Genomic DNA, 19,829 nt, shown 5'->3' on the forward strand with positions numbered 1-19,829 from the left:
AGAGATCTACCTTTGACATTGTCGACTTAAACATATCATGAGAGTCACAAATCCAAAGTTTATAATAGAGGATATTTACACCCGTTTTATTCAAAATCATATGGAGTCTATAAACATTGTTGAGCTTGGTACATACTGATTAATAAGGTCTAATGTCCATAAGCCAAGTGGAGGTTTTAGCTATGTCATAAACTTTACATCATGTTATGGTTATATGTACTAAATGAAGCATAAATCTAAAGCATTTTATCAAGCTTGTAGCAAGTGATATCATCGAAGTTAAGATGTTGATTATGGTGAGACCTTTTTGCTAATGGTCATTACTAAGTTCATCTAGATTTTGTTTGTCATATTTGTATATCACGATTATATCATGATATAACAAATGAACCTCAAGACCGTTTCCTTAACTAGGACTTGGTAGAGTATTTGTACATGTGTGAATAGTTTTGTAGACCCATAATATGCAAATAAAATATGTAGTTTCGACAATTCATTTATGAAATAGAGTAAACACCTTGGAGTTGAAATTTTCATTTTGATAAAATGGTCAAAGAATTTATCTTTAAATAAAATAAAGATGAACCTTGTGTATACAAAAATATAAGTGGGAGAATAACCACTTTGTTAATCCTTTAATTTATGCCAATGACATTAATTTGCATTGAGTTTGACCTCAATTCAACCAATTGAATCATTAAAATGGTAACCTTAGTAGTTATTTGACCGATTAGGGAGACGTATTTACATTTTTATTTTTTATTTAAAAAAATCTTATATATACATCTTACTTATTAATTTCAATGGGGACCTTATATATTTATACCGAATGCTTTTAAAATTAGGGTGTGGCACATGCCTTGTCGTGGCTTGTCTCAAGGGATGAATAACAAACAATTCCATCCATGATATGTAGGGGACGAATATGAGTATGGAATTTCTCAATAACTACTATTATAAATACTCTGATTTTCACAAATATTTTATCCTTGGTCATCTCTAATTGCAGTCAATCCAATTAGTAAATGGACAATAAAATAAAAAGATCGATATTTTACTGAACTACTATGTGAGTAACTTTCAGTATTATCCATTTTATATGCTCAAGTTTTAAAATTTCAAAAATACATGATGCTTTTTAATTATATTCCTTTCTTTTTTTTTCACATTCAAATTTTTACTCTATCCATTCAAAAATTTACTGTTTTCAATTTTATCAAATTCAAATATGAGGGCATGACTATATTAAAGAGGTTTCTATGAATACATTGATTTTAATTTGAAATGATTCACAACTCTCTAGGTCCATCAGTCAATTTTGAATAAAACTGATTGATAGATCTATGCATTTAAAAATTTAAAAGTTTGATATTTTCGAATCAGGAGAATCTTAGGAGTCGATTATGGTGTTAGTTAACGAGTATATATCATTATATTATCCTAGACCTTATAATGAGTTTGTAATAAATTTTATTAAATATTCACGAGTTTAAAAATTCACTATTCTTAATTTACGTTGTCAATTTTAATCTGAGAGCATGAATACATTAAAGAGACTTCTAACATTACATTAATTTTGATTTGAAATGATTTAAAATTTTCTAACTCCATCATTCAATTTTATTTGAAATCATTTCAAATTAATTTTTTTTAATTTATTCATGCCCCGTATAACGGTTTAAATTACAAGTAATGAATTTTTGAATGGGTAAAACAAAATTTGAATATGGAAAAAATAGGGTTATAATGAAAACGTGTTACATATTTTTTAAATTTTAAAATTTGGATACGTGAAATAAATAATATTAAAATTTGCTAACGTGGTTTAAGTAAATGCCCTAAAAAGATCGTTGCATGTGATGCATGGAGACTATTTCTTTATCTAATTAAATAATTGACGGCGGTCCTGAAAAGTGCAGACCACTATGATTGCAATAAACTAAAAATATAATAAATAACAAATGAAAATAAAAGTGGAAAAATAATAAAAATTGCCTCTCTAATTATTAGTATTGTTAATTAAAAGATTCTCCATCTTCCCCTAATTTAAAATCTAAAATACTTTTTTTTTAAAAAAAATTCTAAATAATTTTGATCAAAATTGATAATTTTTAAAGATATATTATTCAAAGAGCACAAGTAACTTTGATGAAAACTGCATCAGTTTAGAATAGCTTTGATCAAAATCATATTGTAATATAATTTTAGTAGAAGTGTTCTGAGGATAAAGAAATAGTTTGGGTATAAAAGAAATAGATTTTTAATAATTTTTGGGAAATACCTATAACTTTGATTAAAATTATAAAGTAGAATATAAAAAATATTTTAGATATTAAATTATAAATAAAGTATTTTAATAATTAAAAAGGAACTTTTTGACTACATGTGCGGCCTTTTTAATTTTTAGTAAAAACAAAATTGAAACGAAACGTGATCTAATAAATCTGAGAACTGTAGATACAGCAGAATTTGACAACAAACGACGTGGTCCGATGAGCTGCAATTTCGAACAAATAAAGTACGGCCAACGTCGTCCTCAGCTAGTACCCAAATCGCATCCTGGCCGTCCCTTTCTCGCACCCACTTTATTTCCAAGTACGATTAGTGGGTCACGGTCCTTTTTAATTCTTTTCCTTTTTTCTATACTTTTCCCTCCTCCCCACTTGACACCCACCTCCCGGCCGCCATTCTCGTCCACTAATATGTACCCACGTGTTGCTACCCACTGGTCCCTGTCTCTTCTCTCTCCAGCCATTCTTCCTCTTGCCCAAATTGGAATGCCGCTGCCGGATCCGCACCAAGTCGTCGACCTTGCACTCCATCTTCCTGGCCCCGTGAGGCACACGCGTCGGCGAGTGGAGCGAGGATAACTGCTCTCTATGTGCGCCATCTTGTGTTGTGCCTCTCCTGTGGCAAAAAGCCAGGCTGAGGCGTGGCCGTGAAGCATGACCCCACTTTACGATACATTTCTGACAAGCTAGGCCCGCCTCATTTATACGCACGCTCCGCGTGGGACCGTCGATTCGTTAACCGCTTTTTTGTACCAATGATTTGACAGGTAGTGATGTGGGTAGCAAAAAACGTGGCGCAGGAAGGAATGAGATTCCGTCAACGGCGCAACGAACTTGGCCGATTCGGACCGTTGGATCGGCCGCCTCTTAAGTGCAAGGTTTCGTGGTGCAAAGAGCGGATCGGAAGGAGGCGATAGCGCCACCTGTCACCGTTGGAACTTGACACTTTACCGCCAAAGTGGCATCGGATCGTAAATAACCTGGAATTGAGGGGCGCATGGCGCTTGCATCTTTAACTAAAGAAGAGGAGGGTGGAGGCGGAACGGGATGGGCACTTCTCCATTTGACAGAAATCTGATCTCGTGGGGAGAAGAAGAGGAGGAGATTTGGGAAGCAGGAGGAGGAGTAAAAAGGCCAGGATTTGAGAGAAGAAAGAGTCAGAAAAGCAAAAGGGCTGTGGTGGAGAGAGCCGAAGGTTTGACATCTAATTCTGCTTGCCAGATTCATACTGCTGCTTTCGAACACCAAAGACCCATTATTATCGATCTAAAGTAGAAGCCATTTTATCTGTCTTCCCATTGTGGAGAAGGGAAATCAGTTGCGCGGCATAGAGAAAGGAGTAAAAGGTCCTAATCTAGTTAGATTTTTTTTTTTGTGCCCCTTGAGAGGGAGAATAGCTGCTGGTGCGTGTCGGAGATTGGTGAAATATCCAAAAATTGTCATTTTATGCTGCTTCAGACGTTCTCTTTTTAGTATTTTTGTAGATTTCCCTGTCTTGGTTGAGAATTCTTCGGTCAGTTTGGGGCCTTTTGTGTTCTTATTACCCCTCAATTTTTAAGGGTATAATTTTTATCAATGTGAATGGATTGAGAAGATTCAGGAATGCGAACTTCAGAGGCCTTGGGGTGAGGTATTTCAATCAAGATTTACCTTTGGGGTTGCATTTCTTTTGATATTTCAATCAAGAATGACCTTTGTATATTTCTTTTGGAATCCGATGCATTACTGGTTTGGTCTTCTCTGAAGAATGCTGATTGAGTTATTCAATTTCCTTTTGAGCCCCAAGGCAGTAGCCCAATGATTAATATCATGGATGAAATGAGTATAAGTTATAGAATCTAAGATACCATTAATAAAATTTTTTCTTCTGTTTAATTCTACTGATGCACCATTGACATGGTCCTTCTTCAGGTAAGGTTGACTTCTTGCCGCTTTGAGGTATTTGTTCTGGCTATAAAAAGAGACTTGGAGCTGTTGGCTATCTAGACTCTAGCCTATGTTGTATTAGAAACGGATATTGCTGGACTCTCGCTGGACAGTGGTCTCTTGAGGTTCTTTTAATTTGCTTGCACGATTAGTAGCAGTTATGGATACTCCGTGATAAATTGGTGCCGTACAAGTGCAGCAGTATAACATGGAAGCCAATCCTAACAATGGCTCTCATCAGGAAAATTTGAATTCTCCTTTCAGTCATCCTCGCATGGTCTCTTTCCAGTCAAGTGCAATTGATAGCTCAACAGGGATGGCTCTGGGTGATGTACCTACTTTGGCTGGAAACAGTATCATGGCCAGCATTCTTATGCCTGCTAGCTTTGGCATGCCAAATCATATAGATGCTGCAACTCAAGCTCAATACTCAGCAGGATCTGTTTTTTACAAAATGATGCCTAGGTTCAGACATGTTTCAGGTTCACCTGCATATTGGTCTCCAGATGAAGTGGAAACATTGAACAGAGGCCTAATAAAGTATGTATGGCATCTGCATATCATAAAGGACACTTTTTTACAAAAAAATTAAGCTTTTTTTCTTTTGGGTTTTTTATTGTGGTGGAGAGCTACAACATTCTAGTTCATAAAAGAAAACATGACTTAGAAATGTTGGAGATTAGCAGGTAAATTTAAAATTTAAAATTTAAATTTTGCAACATATATTTTGTGACTATCAGTGACCTTGTTGTCTATGTCATAGTTTGCTCTTGGTGATTTTCCCCTTGAACTACTTCTCTGATCTTTTCATCTAAATCACTTTCAACAGAATTTGTCTTTTTGTTGTCTTTCACACATTGCCAACTTTTGTTATTTATGTACATTTTCTTACAACTTAGCTTAGGTTTGCATGTTTTTTTTTTTTCAGATTTACCTTTCAAGCTTGCCTACTGTGCAGTGAATCTGCCATAAAATTGCAATTTTCTCCGGTCCTTCATCAATTATTTGTTTGTTGTCTACAGTTTTGCAAGTGAAGAAAGTATACAGAAGTACACCAAGATAGCTGCTATGCTATCTCGAAAGACTATAAGGGATGTTGCATTGAGATGTCAGTGGATGATAGTAAGTTTTTTTCTTGCTATGATGAGTTCGTGTAAATTTTTCAACTATATCTTTGTGGTTATTATTGGCAGGATTTGATACTTTCGTGTCATTATCTTTCATCTTGGCTGTTATACTTTGTCTTGTGTTACAATTCTCTTTCCATTGAAATTTCTGAGATGCTTGTTGGGATGTCTTTTTATCAATCTCCTTCTTAAAGATTAATAGAACTGTTAGATAGTTTCTAAGTAGTAAGCACTCTTGAGCATATTCTTTGTTGAACTAATCTGAGGTTTTTTTTCTCTAGTTTTTGGAAGATGAAATGTGAAAAGCATGTCGACTATGCTAACGTACTACATAAAATAATGATGGAAAATTTAGCATTTAAAGGGTGTAGGTATAAAAGGGTAGTTCAATCATTTTACAAAGCCACAGAAAAGCATTTGATGATCATATTCTCTACATAATCCTGTGAAGATTCTTTAATGTACCATTAGAACAGATCAATTCTAACAATGTCTGTTAATGCTCTGTGCTTCTTTTGCCATGGAAAGTTATTGTTAAATAGATTAGCTAGCTACTATTCCCAAAAGCTCAAGCTATTAGGAAAAAGATCAATTTATATATTTTTTGTGTTAACAAACAACCCCCCCCCCCCCCCCCCCCCCCCCCCCCCCCCAATCTGTGTCTGAGCAGGATATTTGACTCTATTGACCCTGACCTACCAACACATTAATTTTTTTTGGCATGGGTCAGATTCCAATCTTGAGCTGAGCAGGAGCTTTGGTACCATATTAATGTTGATTAGCTAATCACTATTCCTCAAAACTCAAACTATTAGGAAAGAGATTAATTTTTTACATTAAACAACTATAATTAAATCTAGTACAACTGCAAGTGAATTGAGGGTATTGAAAATTTTTTATTAAAATTTCCTCCACTCTAGAGATGCCATGCATTTTATGTAGAGGTAGAATATTGTATGAAGGCTCTTGGTGTGTAAGGCATGGAGCAATTCCGATTCTACTAAAGATGGAGGACTCATTTCTTGCTTATTACTAGAACTAAAAGCTTTGTAATGCATTGAGCTAAAGTGCTATCTATAGGATTTGCTATTCATTATATATGACTTCATATTTATTTGGTCCATGTAGTATCCAATTGAATATTACATACAAACAATGCAATAAAGTATGATTATAAAATACTATAATATGAACAGTCTTATAGTCGCACAATGCCACAACCAAAAGTATGTTCATAACAAACTATCACCCAAGGTCTTGGATCCAATCTATACCTTATAAACATGCTCTTGGATTGAAACTTGCCTTTATTTGTAGTATACATAACTTTGCCTCTTGTGTATACCTAAAATACCTTACAACTTCTATGATGTCAAATACAACAACTGGAAAAGAGGAAGTGTGCGGACTTAAATCCCCATATGCCGAAGGTACACTCATCATGGGGCTCCAATACAATGACAGATGATGGCTTTTCATATTTATCTTTCAAGAAAAAAGGGTCTATGCAAGCACATAACACTAAACAATGCTGCTTCAAAGCTTACCATGATTTCTTTAAATATTCTTAAGATTAATATATATGTTGATTTTGAAGGCTATTTAATTTCCTGATTTCCCTGCAAGGTTTTGGTAGCCATTAAAAAGCACATTCCCTGTTTTTCTTCCAAGTATAGTGGATGATATTAAGTTAAAGGAGTAAATCATATACCCAAAATGATGCACACTCTGCTTGGGCATACAAGCTTTGTACACCTGACAATCACACAAATATTGGATTGTATGAGCGTGAACTTCATTTAATATTCTAATGTAATTTTCCTATGTGGACAACAATCTATTATCACTCTGAGATTCACTTTATCCTATATTCAATTCTTGTTAGTTGACAGATCCATTTTTCTCTGCCAAGTAAAATCAAATACAACATAAATATTTGTTAAAATAGCTGAGTAAACTGAATGGTAACTGCTGTTAACGCACTAACCCAAGATCAATGTAGACTTCTTTTTCTATCACATAGCAGGGAAGAACAAGAAACCACATGTACAAGGTTTACCATTAAACAAAACATAAAATTTGACAATTATTATGTATCACATTTATAGGAGACCAACACAATATCCTATTGTAATTAAGTTTGTTGATTATGAAATCCTTTGAAACCATTTACTCAACATATGTAATTAGTTAGGAAAAAGTACTGTTAGTTGAAGGTTTATTGTAATTGTCCAAATACATATTTCTTTTAGAAACTTTCGCCATTTAGGAATCTCGTGTCTAGATTTGCTTTATTCTAAATAAGTACTTAGATGTGAAGTAGCAAATCCTTCTTGTGACTTGAGAGATGACATGGTTGTTGTGATGTAATTTCAATTATTTAGCTTTTAAATGAAGACTTAAGGAAACTGTTAATTTTCTAGACCAACATAGATGACATATTATATTTCGATTAGTTATTCTTTGTTGCAGCTGACAATGTGATAGGATTGACTAATATCGAAATCTAAGGTGTAACTATTGTGGCATGACTTTGCTAAATTGGAGTACATACCACCAAATTGCTTGTTTTCAAGACTTCAACCAATTGAGGAAGTATAGCTAATTAGCCTTTAGGTTTGCTGATGCATAAACTTCTAGATTTTTGACTTTTCTATACTATATATATATTTGCAATAGTATAGATAGAATGAGTCTATTATCTAAGTTACTATTTTTAATCATTCTTTTTATCTTAGGAGAAAATCCTACATTTTTATTTTTTCTTGAATTAAAATTTTATTTATTGTAAGAAAGATAGAATAAGTCTATGAACCATATCAATCATTTTATTTTGGGAACAAAAGCCTTATGACCTCTTATTGTGTAAATGTTTTATGTATCAAGGGGCACAATAACTATATTTATCCTTCATCATTCACACTTTATCCATCATTTGTACTCTCTCGATCTCTAGCTTTATTGCTATTGCTCCTCCTTCCCGTACCTAATACCCATTTAACCCTTTGCCGACTACCCGATTCATTTTGTTCTTAACTTTGGAGATAGTAATTATGGAGTGGTGATATTTGACCCATTAAACTTGCTAAAGTCCAGTTTTCATCAATGGTGAGAATGATTGACACTTGAACTTTAAATTTGTTTATTTTTGTTAGGCTATTTTTTATATTCAAGAAAGAATGAGTTTATTAGATGTCAAGGTTTTATAGTTATTCAATTAATCTTTGGAGCAAAATCTTACATTTATTTTCCTCATTTAATATTTTAGCTATCGCTATTTACAATAAAATGAGTCTAGTGGCTAAATAAGTGTTATGTTACCTTTACTTTATCTTGGGAGCAACAGCTTATTTACATGACATTAAGTATGTCTTGAATTGTAAATTAAATTATTATTTGGTGTCTCCTTGGGCTCCATATCTCCTCATTTATCTTGTTGTGAGACCACTTATTGAGGCACATGATCCTGTGTTGGTTAATTTGTTCCATGTCTTTAGTTACCTATTTGAGTTAATGCCATCGTCTTTGCCTTTGCCTTTTGCCTTTTGCCTTTTGCCTTTTGCTAATACTATCTCTTATGTCAATGGATGACACTCACAAACTAGTGGTCATCCAAGGTAGGTGGCTTTATATCTCTTAACTGTCTCCCTATAATGGACCTTAGAAACAGCATCATCCTCAAGGATTCAATTTGCTTATCATCCATTTTTGTCATTGACAAAATCATAGTCAATGATATAAGTTGCATCTGATATAGGGACAGCATCATGTTATATTGTTAGGCTTAAACTGAATGCAACACTAACCTCAAATTCTTTGGGCTTCAAATCAGCTTCTCAAAAAACCAATTAGTCTATGTTAAACCATATGATCATGTGCCCTATCCATGTATATTTTATAGTTGTCCCCTAATTTCCTACCCCATAATATTTGAGTTAATTCTCACCTTTCAAAGCCTCCCCGTGCTACCTTGCATGCCCTTATCTATGGAATTTGTTGTTCTCCCTTGAAAGGCTAAAACATTTAAACTTTGTTGGTTATCTGGTCCTTATAAGTAATGCTGTTTCCTCTCTCCCTACTTACCTTTCTAGTTTCTTCCTGTTGTGAGAATTGGTTATTGATCAAATGACAAAACCAAGCAACACTTTGTTAGGTTAGAGTCATAAGGTTATGGCTGTTGCTTGTGAAGTTTACAAGTCTCGTGTATGTTTTCTTCTTGGTCATATTTTACTCCTTCACTCTTGTCCAAGCCTTATTAAGCTACAAAATTGGGCTCCAAAACTCAAATATAAAAATTAAAGGACTTATTGTTAGTTGGCTTTAGACACTCTAGGTACAGAAAAACCACTAAATTTTTCTCAACAACCACGTGACGCAACCTTCTGTTGGCTAATCAATATCTTAAGACTTTGGTTCTCAAACTGATGTTATCTATTAAGTTGTTACATTTTTTTGGTTCTACTCCCCTTTTATCAATTTTACTACAATGTGTTGAACTATTCAATTGCTTTCTTTGCTTGAGAGGAAACTATTGTACATATTTTGTGCAGATTTTACTTAAATGTATCTTGTGCAGTTTCCCCTTCTTTTTGCTGCAAATGCTATCACTTGGATTACCTGTCATATCTTAGTATTATGTGTAGGTGAAAGCTTGTACAAATGATTTCTTAATCTCACTTGTTAAGTTATTTTTGTCTCTTCTTAAGTTCCAATTATTTTGTCTTTTGCATAATGCTTAACCTATTTAAGAAAGTGCTAGCAAGCTCAGTTTGGAAGGGCTTTGGAAGTTGTTGCCTGGATTTTTGGGTTTGAATCCCACCTTCAATTCCTAGAAGAAAAAAATCATTCTACGGCCTTCAAGATACATGTTGCTTTCAACCAACCAGATGAATGGTTCATGGGTTTAGCTAATGATATTTGAATGTTTAGAAAAGCCAATATGCGTCTGAAGAATTACCAAGCCAAGATTGTTAAAAGTAACAATTCAAATGTAACTATTCTACATGGCTATGAATCTGATTTTCAGTTTTTAAAAGTTTTAACACATGATCCATAAGAACTTGGCATTTGACTTGGGGCGTCGAGTGTCAGACAAGTATAGACAGTTGATGAAGAGGTTCACAGCTCCTGATGTTCTAAATTCTTGTTGAAAAATGATGAAACGTGTGATCATCTTTGTTTTACTCAATTTTATGCATTATCAGTTATCTAACTCTCTTCTAGAACAAGGAAAATGGAAAAAGGAGGAAGACAGAAGAGTATTATGCTGCAAAAAAGATGAAAGACCAGAAGGTAATGCCCCAGACATTTTTTCATAGTTTGCCTTATCTAATGTCTTATAAATGATGTTTTTTCCTATTTAGTTGATCTTTCTTTTAGAAAAATGAAGGGGATATTCCTGCCATTCTATGTGGTTGTTGTGGTCAAGCATGGTGATTATACCCACATCAGTATTCATCATCATAATATTTACAGTGTACAAGCTGAATTGTGTATAGAAGGAAAGGTGAAAAAAGTTGCTCCATGACAGAGAATGATACAGTAGAGTGTATACCTTAGGCATAAGGTGAAATTAACAGCATCAAACAATCCATTTTTGGTTGTAAATAGCAATTCAAGGCCGCATCACTTGAACTAGATACATGTTGAAAATGTCCTGGTTTCTTCAAGCCAAGAAAACCAACTGCCCTAAGTTGAGACCCCAATGGGAGTGGACTTTGGAGTTAATTTGGGTTTGAAGGGTGCTTAAGTAGTTCAAGAATATTATACTAATATAGGCATGTAAAATATGTCTATGGGGTGTATCATACATATGACACTAATCTACCAATGTATGATATCTTTTTGAAAAAGTAAGTGATTTAGATAATTTCGCCTGAATTATTTTTTACCATATGATACCAATAATAAAAACTAATGCTTGGATGCCTATAGAAAACTTTTAGATTGTTAATTCATTGAATATGTTGTTTCCTTGATTCTTTTATCTTTTCATGTGTTAGGAAAAACTGATGGGTTCTCCTTCAGCAAATGCTCCTATGGCTCCTAATTTACTAACAATGCATCATATGAGTATCCATGATCGGCTTCCATCTGAAGGTTCATGTAAACTATTGATTCGTTAATAGTTTTGGTTTTGCATGTTTTATCAATTTCTTTCGTTTGCACTATATCTTTTGATGAATGAATTAGAATCCTTAAATCTGGCAAATTTTGCAAGTCCTCTGCATAACATATCCACATACAAGCATGCATATTTATATCATGTTATGCATGAATGATTTCCATCTTGTGGCTTTGCCATAATTTCTCTGATTGTTGCCGTTGAAATATATCACATATCCATGTTTTCTGATCACAGTATATTGTGAAGGTTTCTGTATTTTACTTTTGGTTTTTTGTTCATTCTATCACCTGTCTGAATGCAACTTCATATTGATATTGGCCTCATAAGTGAGCGTCTGGATATATCATTACATCACTAATCAATTTAGATTGATACTGCAAAAAAGGGACTCTACCTTGGTTGGATTTGGCTAATTTGGTTTATCTAATTTGTGCATCTTTCTCAATGTCAGTTGTTGATTGCTTCATGAAGTGTTTCTATGGTTGGTTAACTGCCCTCATGATGATCTATTAATATTCTAATGGAAACAGAATTCCCTGAACAGATAAAAGTAAAGATTCGATCTTGTTTGAATCAAACTGTGCTTGTGCCATGATCCTAAAGGCGCTATCTATATATAAGGGATAGTCTTCTTGCTCGTGACAATGTCTATCAAGCATCGTAAACATAGAATAGTACCACTAAAGAATGCATGAGGTTGAAACAATAATAAATGCTAACAGATTTTTCTTACAATGTAAAAATATATTGGCACAATGTCTTACTCATGACAAACATGACTCATGATGATAAATGAGAAAATACACAAATGAAATATATAAAAGAAACAATCCATGCGATAGGAAAAATAAAATGAATGGACACTGATAAAACCATCTTAAATATTGTGATGGGGTATCTCTGAGCATGATCATCTTGAAATAGTATCCAAACCTTGAAGATCACTTTAAGTCTGCGAATCTAGATGTTAAGAAAAAGTGGAGAATGAGCATACAAGCGTAGAGTGGGTTGAGAAAAAATATACATGATATAATATGATAGAAGGCAACAACAAAATTCCACAATTACTGATTCATATTCTTTTAGCATCATAACATCATTAAGCAATTCTCATTATTTTTCTTTCATTCCTTGTTAAATAGTTTTATCATTTTCCTATATTTCTTATTTTACACTATTAGACATTTTCCCGTCTTATGTTACAATAAAAATCAACATAATTTCTAGAGAGGACAAACGACTTGCAATCCATCTATTAAAGGATACATCATATATAAAGGTGAATGACCTACAATCTACCTAATACAAGAGTGCATTTATATAAATATAAAATAGAGGATGAACAACCTGCAATCCATCCACTAAGGATGCATTATATATAGTAGTAAACAACTTGCAATTCACTCACTATGAAATACATACACACACAATTCACCCTAAATGCACTTTATAAAAGAAAAGAATGAACAACCCACAAGCTACCGATTGAGAAAAATATTTTATGTAAAATGATCGAAGCCTATAAATGTGCAAAAGGAATCAATCATTCTTTTTGAGCGTGAAGCCAATGCTCTAGTAATTCAGTTGATTTCTTAAATCAACATAAGTAGCTGCTAGTTAAGAATGCAAAGCCAAAGCTTTGTGATATAAGTGTTACATTCATTATAATCACGCAATTCCTTCGGAGTGTGAAGCTGCTAAAGGTCTTTATTATAACTTATCTATTATTTGTTAGTTATCATAATTAATTACTTAAGACTGTAGAGCTGAAGTTTTATATTATAATTTATTTATCATTTTGTTAGTTATCATAATTAATTGTGTTGCAACTCATCACGTTCTCATGGTAGTTAAATTCTTTTGAGGTACTACCTTAGGTTTTCATATTTTATAGTTATCTCTTGGTAATCATCTTTTTATTAGTAAGTCTTAACCGGGAATAAACAACTATGAATATAAAAGAGCAAGCAATATAGGAGAAACTTTTAGGCAAGAAGAGTAGAGATGAATCTATCAGTATTTTTTTTCCTAAAATAATATCATTTTTAATTTCATAGCATCTATCTCATCAATTTAATCATGCACAAGATAAATTTGGGAAACCTAAGGAACACCCACCCACATGATCCACATCCAAATTACATTAGCTTGCCCCAAGACAACTCTAAACTCCAACTGGTAGATTTGTTAAGACACACCCAAAGAAAACAAGTGTCATAACCTATATATAATATTAGAAGTTAAAGCAAGAAGATAAACTTTGAACACCAACTCTATATTTTTTTTATACAAGTTTACTAGGCATATGACTAGGGTTATCCCTTCTAGGGTTACCTAACAATAACAAAGAGGTTTAAAACTGATATTCAAATTATAATGCATTAAAGAGAAGAAAACAAACTCAAGAAAACTCCTTCAGCAATATATCATCTTCATCTATAAGAGACATCCTTAAAACTATTCATCATCCACCATCACCTTGACAAATATCATAAATTCGAGAGAAGGAAAAGAAAAAATAATGGAGATTTATATAAACTTAGTAACTTTACGGAGGAGAAAAATGTGATTGCATTGGCTAGTCTCCTCAGATCTAACAGATTTGTAATCGAGATGATTTGATGGAAATCAATTAAGTAGCCTACTCAGAACTCAAAACCTAGGGCTATTGGAGAAGAGAAACATCGTCACCCACATTGATCCTTCGCTTGGTGATCATGTTAGTGATTTTGGGGCAACAACTTATGGCGGCAACAAACAGAGAATGCGACGGTGGTTGTCTTGGTGACCATCTTAGCAATGATGGTGAATAGGATCAACCGTGCGGAGAAAATAGTATTGTGCGCAAACAGAGAAGGAAGAAAAAGAATGAGAGTGAGGGAGAGGAGAGAAGAGAGGGAGTGCAACTATGCATTTGTGTCGGGGAGCAAAGCAAGATAGGGCATGGGTTGGAAAAAAGATGTAGTTAATTAAATTGTCAATTTTGCAAATAAGTCCACAAATTTTAGAAATCACAACTGTCTCCCTGAGAAAAATTTAAATAATATAACATCTTGTGTAGGTTTTAAATCTTGCAATTGTTAACTAGAGTATGTATTGGCATGCCACTTCATCTTGTTTCTTGTCATGTTAGTTCATATGTTGTCTATTATTTTCTATTACTTAATTGCTTACATGGCCTGCTTTGGTTGCAGAAATGAAGAGTCTTCTTGAGAAAAATGAAAAATGTTTAAGACAGATTGCAAGGAATCTTGAGGGAGGCATGGTCTGTTATCTTACATTCCTTTTTGTTTTTCATTTTGTACTCACATAATGATTTTTGTTCATTTGTTTGCTTTTTGTTAAGTTTCAAATTATGCTTTGAGTTTCAGATTGTAGTTCAGACCAACTATAAACCAGGCCAAAATACTAAGTGATATGTTGGGTGCTTTAAGGGATTAATACACATTTGGTTCAATATTACCAAAATAAAGAGAAATGGTTTTAGAAAAAAAAACATTTATCTCATCATGCTAATCTCTAATTGTGTATTTCTATTTTTATAAATTTAAATCCCTTAATTGGACCTCATTGTTATGTTGAATAATTTTCTTAAACCATCCAATGGCAAGCATTAAAAGACAACTTTGATAAAACCAAGTACAATGATTCAGAAAAGAAAATGCTAAGTGCTCCATTTTTTTCCTTAATTAAATGCAAAGCAAACCATAAACTACATATGCTCATGATATTTTTCTTGTGTCGACAAATGTTTTACCAATTTAAGGTGAACAAGATGGGCTGGTGAATAGGTTCACATGGTTTGTTATGTTTGAATCGTCCTTTGTTCTTTTGAACAATGAAGATTCAATTTGAGATTTTGTTAAAAACCATAGCATAATAGTGTCTAGCTGAGACATCTGGATTACAAGAGTGGTTGTTCAAGAATAAAAAACTTGGATGCTTCTCATATATCATAATATATATCTCACATGTTGGGTGCTCCTTTTATAGACAAGTGGATGTCCAGCTACTTCATGAATGTTTAATGAGTATGAACAAATCAACTTTCTTATTCCTACTACAAGGGAAATTCAACTTGTTCTACTCTGGTTAGCTCAATTTTGTGAGAATATTCAAGGAACATTTTAATATCTTGATCCCTATTAGATCAAGTATCTGGATGTCTCACTTAAAAAATGTTTTCTTCATATACCAAATTTACATTTCCCTAGAGTATATTCATTTTGTTTGACTTTTTTGCAAGACTAATCATCTTTTGTGCTTGCCCCAACTATTTGGGTTCTGATTTCAAAGTAGTGATTGTGGTTCACAAAAGAAAGGATTTACCATATCTATATAGCCTAAGAAACAAAGTGCGCAGTTGCCTGTGTAATTTTATCACGAAGCTGATTTGCTGGAAGCAAGTCATTCACATTCCTTCTAGCCAGAGAACATGAAAACAAGGTCCCTATAATTGTGCCCTTGCCATCCTGTGCCAACTTGGCATGATCCTTCTGTATATGAAATGTGCTACGACTGACACTATTATGCTGTCTTGATCATTCTTGTCAATTTGTGTCTCATCTTTGAAACTTTCTTGGTTACTATTGTTATCTAATATGTTCTCCACATTCCAGATGCAAGATAACATAAGTTTATTTCATTACATGCGAAATAATATTGCAACCGTGGAGAATAGGTAGTATGTGGTCTTTTCCTTTCTTCAATCTCCTATCTGTATGCTCTAATTCTTTTCGTAATCATAGCATTCTTTCTCCAGAATAACTATACTCTCTAGAGGAATGAACCAACATCCTGGGTCACTGCGACAGGTACCTCCCATTCCAATAACTGTAAATGATGAGCTTCTCAGCAGTCTTATACCTCTTGATCAACACGTGAGTTTCTATTTCTCTATTTTTGTTTCTTAACTGAAATTTACTTGTTTCATCTATATTTTTTTTATTTTTAAACCTGTAATTCTAAGTATGGAGTCCTGGGTACATTAGAACTTGAACCTTCTGATTTTGATCATTTTAGTCATTATCTGTTTTTTAATTATCTAAAGGTTATGCAAAAATGCTATCAGTTCTAATCTTTTTGCAATTTTGAAGTGCATCACTGCTAACATCGTTTAACTGAAGGCTTAACCAACCTATCATCTACTTTCTAAACATGAATGTGCTTGCAACTGAAACTGAAAATTGTCAGATGCTTTTGCAAATTTGAATCTCTTGTTAAAGCTGGTTGATGACATACTACGTTGATTATGCTTGATTAAAATTTGGGGTTGATTGTATTGTTGCTCGATTAGTTTACTCCTATAACAACAACTAAGTCTTATCCCACTAGGTAGAGATTTTACTCTTACAAGATCTGTTAAAATCATTTGCAGATTAATGGCCTAGTCTAGGAGGTTGGATAAATGTCTCTCGGCGAATGGAACTCTAGTGGACTCTAGCATTACTTTTGATCGGCCTAGGCCCCTTGTCGTAGGTACCAAATGACTGTCTCTTTTGTTATAAATAGTTATCCAAAAGCTAGTCATAGTTTGTGAAGATAGCTTATTCAGCAAATTGGGCAAATTCTTAGAAATCTTGGCTGTTCTTAGTTCTTATGCAAAATGTGAAACAAATAGAACATCTTGAATGCTGGTTAGTGGGGTAAGTTGTAGAAATTATGTGATTTTGAATGATCAATAAAAAACATATCATGCAATGTTACATATGATACAAATATTGAAGTATTATTGTTAGAAGTACTTAAATTAATAGGAGTTCACATGTGATGTAACAAGTTCTTGGTATTAACTTAGTTGATTGACTCTGGATTTGTGTTAGCTAATAGAAGATAGCTTATAATTCAATGTCACAATTAGCCACTTAATGCTTATTCCTTTTGGCTTCAATTGCAAAAGGTTAATATCAATGCGCCTGGAAGCAGTCACTTGCAGTTGGATCCAACATGCTTCAGACCTCCTAATATAGAATGATCTCAATGATCTAGTCATGCAAGATGCTCTGGGAAATGCTGCACAGGCTCACTCAGCTTTCTAAATTATGTTTTCCAGTGGGAAGATCTGATGGAGAGCCAGAGATAAACTGAACCAGGCCCGAGACAACAAAATAGCTCTCCATCTCCTCTAAGGCTATGCCTGTAGCCTATAGCCTTATCCTCATTCTTAAATTTCTTATCCAAAATATTTGTATTTACTTACTGCAACAATAGGAGTTATATGTTTGGATGTAAGGAAATAATGATTCTTTCTTTTATTCCCTATTTTTTCAGTTGAATTGACTAGTTTCGTCTAGATGTTAAAATATTATTTTATAATTTCTTAATTTTTCAGATTGTGTTAAGCAGTTTGGTCTATAATCAAAATACTGCTTGAGACAAAGTGTTATTGCAAATCAATTCTTTAAATTTTATTTATGTCAGCTCTGCTTACCTTAAACCACTTCACTACTCATATTCTAGCTTTATCTTAACTTTGTACTCAAGTTAGCTCCACCTTGGTCAACTGACTTGCAATGTGACTAAATCATGCCTGTCATTTGAACTCTTGATAGTTGGATCAAATTAGATTTGATCCTCTACTCAGCTTGACTGAAGTCTTATCGACCTAGTCTTGTAGTCAACTTTCAGAGTTTAAGTTTTATAGTAGACTTAAAAAAAGTTTGTTAGACTTTTGTATTTGTTATTGTTGTGGTGGAAATTTGTATATCCATGAACCAGAGCATCATGGATCTTTTCCCTTTCCAGATGATGAGTTCCTACAATTCAACACAATTAATAAGGTGCTGAGTGGATCCAACGAAAATAGAGAAGATGAATTCAAAGAGTAGATGTGCCTTCGAAGTTTCACATAGGGGAATATATATAGAGCCTCCGACCATCTTTCTTCTTGTCTTAACATTAGCCCTCATTAATCCTCAACGGTCGCGTCTCTCTCTGTCGTCATAACGCCTTCTTCACAATAGCTACACCTGCGACCCACTAACTATTGCATTAATACAACTACTCCCACATCCCCTATCCTTTCGTCTTCTCCAGCTAATTACAATCCTTCGTATCGAAATGCCCCAACACTATCGTAACGTCAACCAACCCCCAAAGTCCCATTCACAAATTTTGGTCCTCAAACATATCCCGCTCAAACCCATTCAGGACATAGAATCCCAATTGGGCTTAGACCCATAGACTCGGGCATATTCCCAGTCGGGCTCGAAATCCTAAATCCTAGTTAGGCACAGAATCATAGATTTGGGCATATTCCTAGTCGACCTCAGGATCCCAAATCTCAATTAGGCTTAGAGCTGTGGACTTGAGCATATTCCCAATTGGGTTAGGGATCCCAAATCCTAGTTGGGCTAAGAATTGCAGACTCGAGCATATTACCAATCGGGCTTCAGATCCTAAATCCTAGATCTCGAGCTCATCCCATAACCTCAGTTCTCGAGCACTCAAGTATGTGGAATCTATTCAACGTTGGGGGGCGGGGGATGAATGGCGTAATCATTTTTTCTGCGCTCTTTTTCTATCATAGATGTTAGGAGCAGAATAATAAAGAATGAACAATATAGAAAATGGACATAAAGATTTACTCGTTCACACACCCCCTCCCCCGGGTGCTACGTTCAAGGTATGCACTCAATGTGAGTTCACTAGTTTCTTTCTCCTTTTCGGATAATTTTTGAAGACGGAGAAATTTCTTACAGAATTTGCAAGATGCAATCACAATAGTAAAAAAATAATAAACAATTAAGTAAGAGCATAAAATAAAATAAAACTGTGTTGATCCAACTGGAAGTCCTAAATGTTGCAATACCCTTCATGGTGCTTCTCGAATCACACGAGTAGAATTTTGGATGGCTTTTTGAGCATTGAGAATGAAGATGTTAATTGTAATTCTTGTCAGAAAAGGTTGTCTCGACTCCCTTTTATAGAACTCAATCGGCACTCTTTCGGTCTACTAGAACTCTCTCCCGTCAACTGAACCTTCGATGACTCAGCTACGAACTCGATCTTCTTCGGGTTAAGTTTTGGCCTTCTGGTCACCAAGAACACTCTCTGATCATCTAGACTTGGTTAAAACTCATCCATTGACTGAATTGCCTGATGGTGGATATCACCAACTTTCGATTGACCAGACCCTTTCGGTCGACCAGACTTTTCGATTAACTGGGTTACCTTCCGGTCGATTGAACCATGGGTCCCATCGCCCAGGCTAGTTCCCAATTGGTCTGGCCTGAGCTTTGGTCCAGTTGTTATTTCTTGCAAAACAAAAAAGCAAACAACAAGTAAAACTATGCAAAAACCTACTACTTAATTTACCTAACCTACTAGGTTTACTTTTCCAAGTGCTCTGCTCCCAGC

General features: G+C 34.2%; 1 protein-coding gene across 1 annotated transcript; it reads left to right on the forward strand.

Moving 5' to 3' along the window:
* Nucleotides 1-3,380: 3,380 nt before the first annotated feature.
* LOC141812276 (uncharacterized) lies at nucleotides 3,381-17,689 on the forward strand. The gene is made up of 9 exons (XM_074700330.1): nucleotides 3,381-3,486; nucleotides 4,203-4,757; nucleotides 5,240-5,339; nucleotides 10,568-10,636; nucleotides 11,347-11,443; nucleotides 14,666-14,736; nucleotides 16,091-16,152; nucleotides 16,234-16,351; nucleotides 17,371-17,689. Exons 2-9 carry the CDS (start codon nucleotides 4,426-4,428, stop codon nucleotides 17,443-17,445), a joined length of 924 nt encoding a protein of 307 aa, XP_074556431.1. The 5' UTR covers nucleotides 3,381-3,486; nucleotides 4,203-4,425; the 3' UTR covers nucleotides 17,446-17,689.
* The last annotated feature ends 2,140 nt before the right edge of the window (nucleotides 17,690-19,829 follow it).

Source organism: Curcuma longa, chromosome 18 (genome assembly GCF_044706935.1).
Source record: "Curcuma longa cultivar G26 ecotype Majalengka, Jawa Barat chromosome 18, ITB_CL_G26_1.1, whole genome shotgun sequence".
In the NCBI taxonomy this organism is placed as follows: domain Eukaryota; kingdom Viridiplantae; phylum Streptophyta; class Magnoliopsida; order Zingiberales; family Zingiberaceae; genus Curcuma; species Curcuma longa.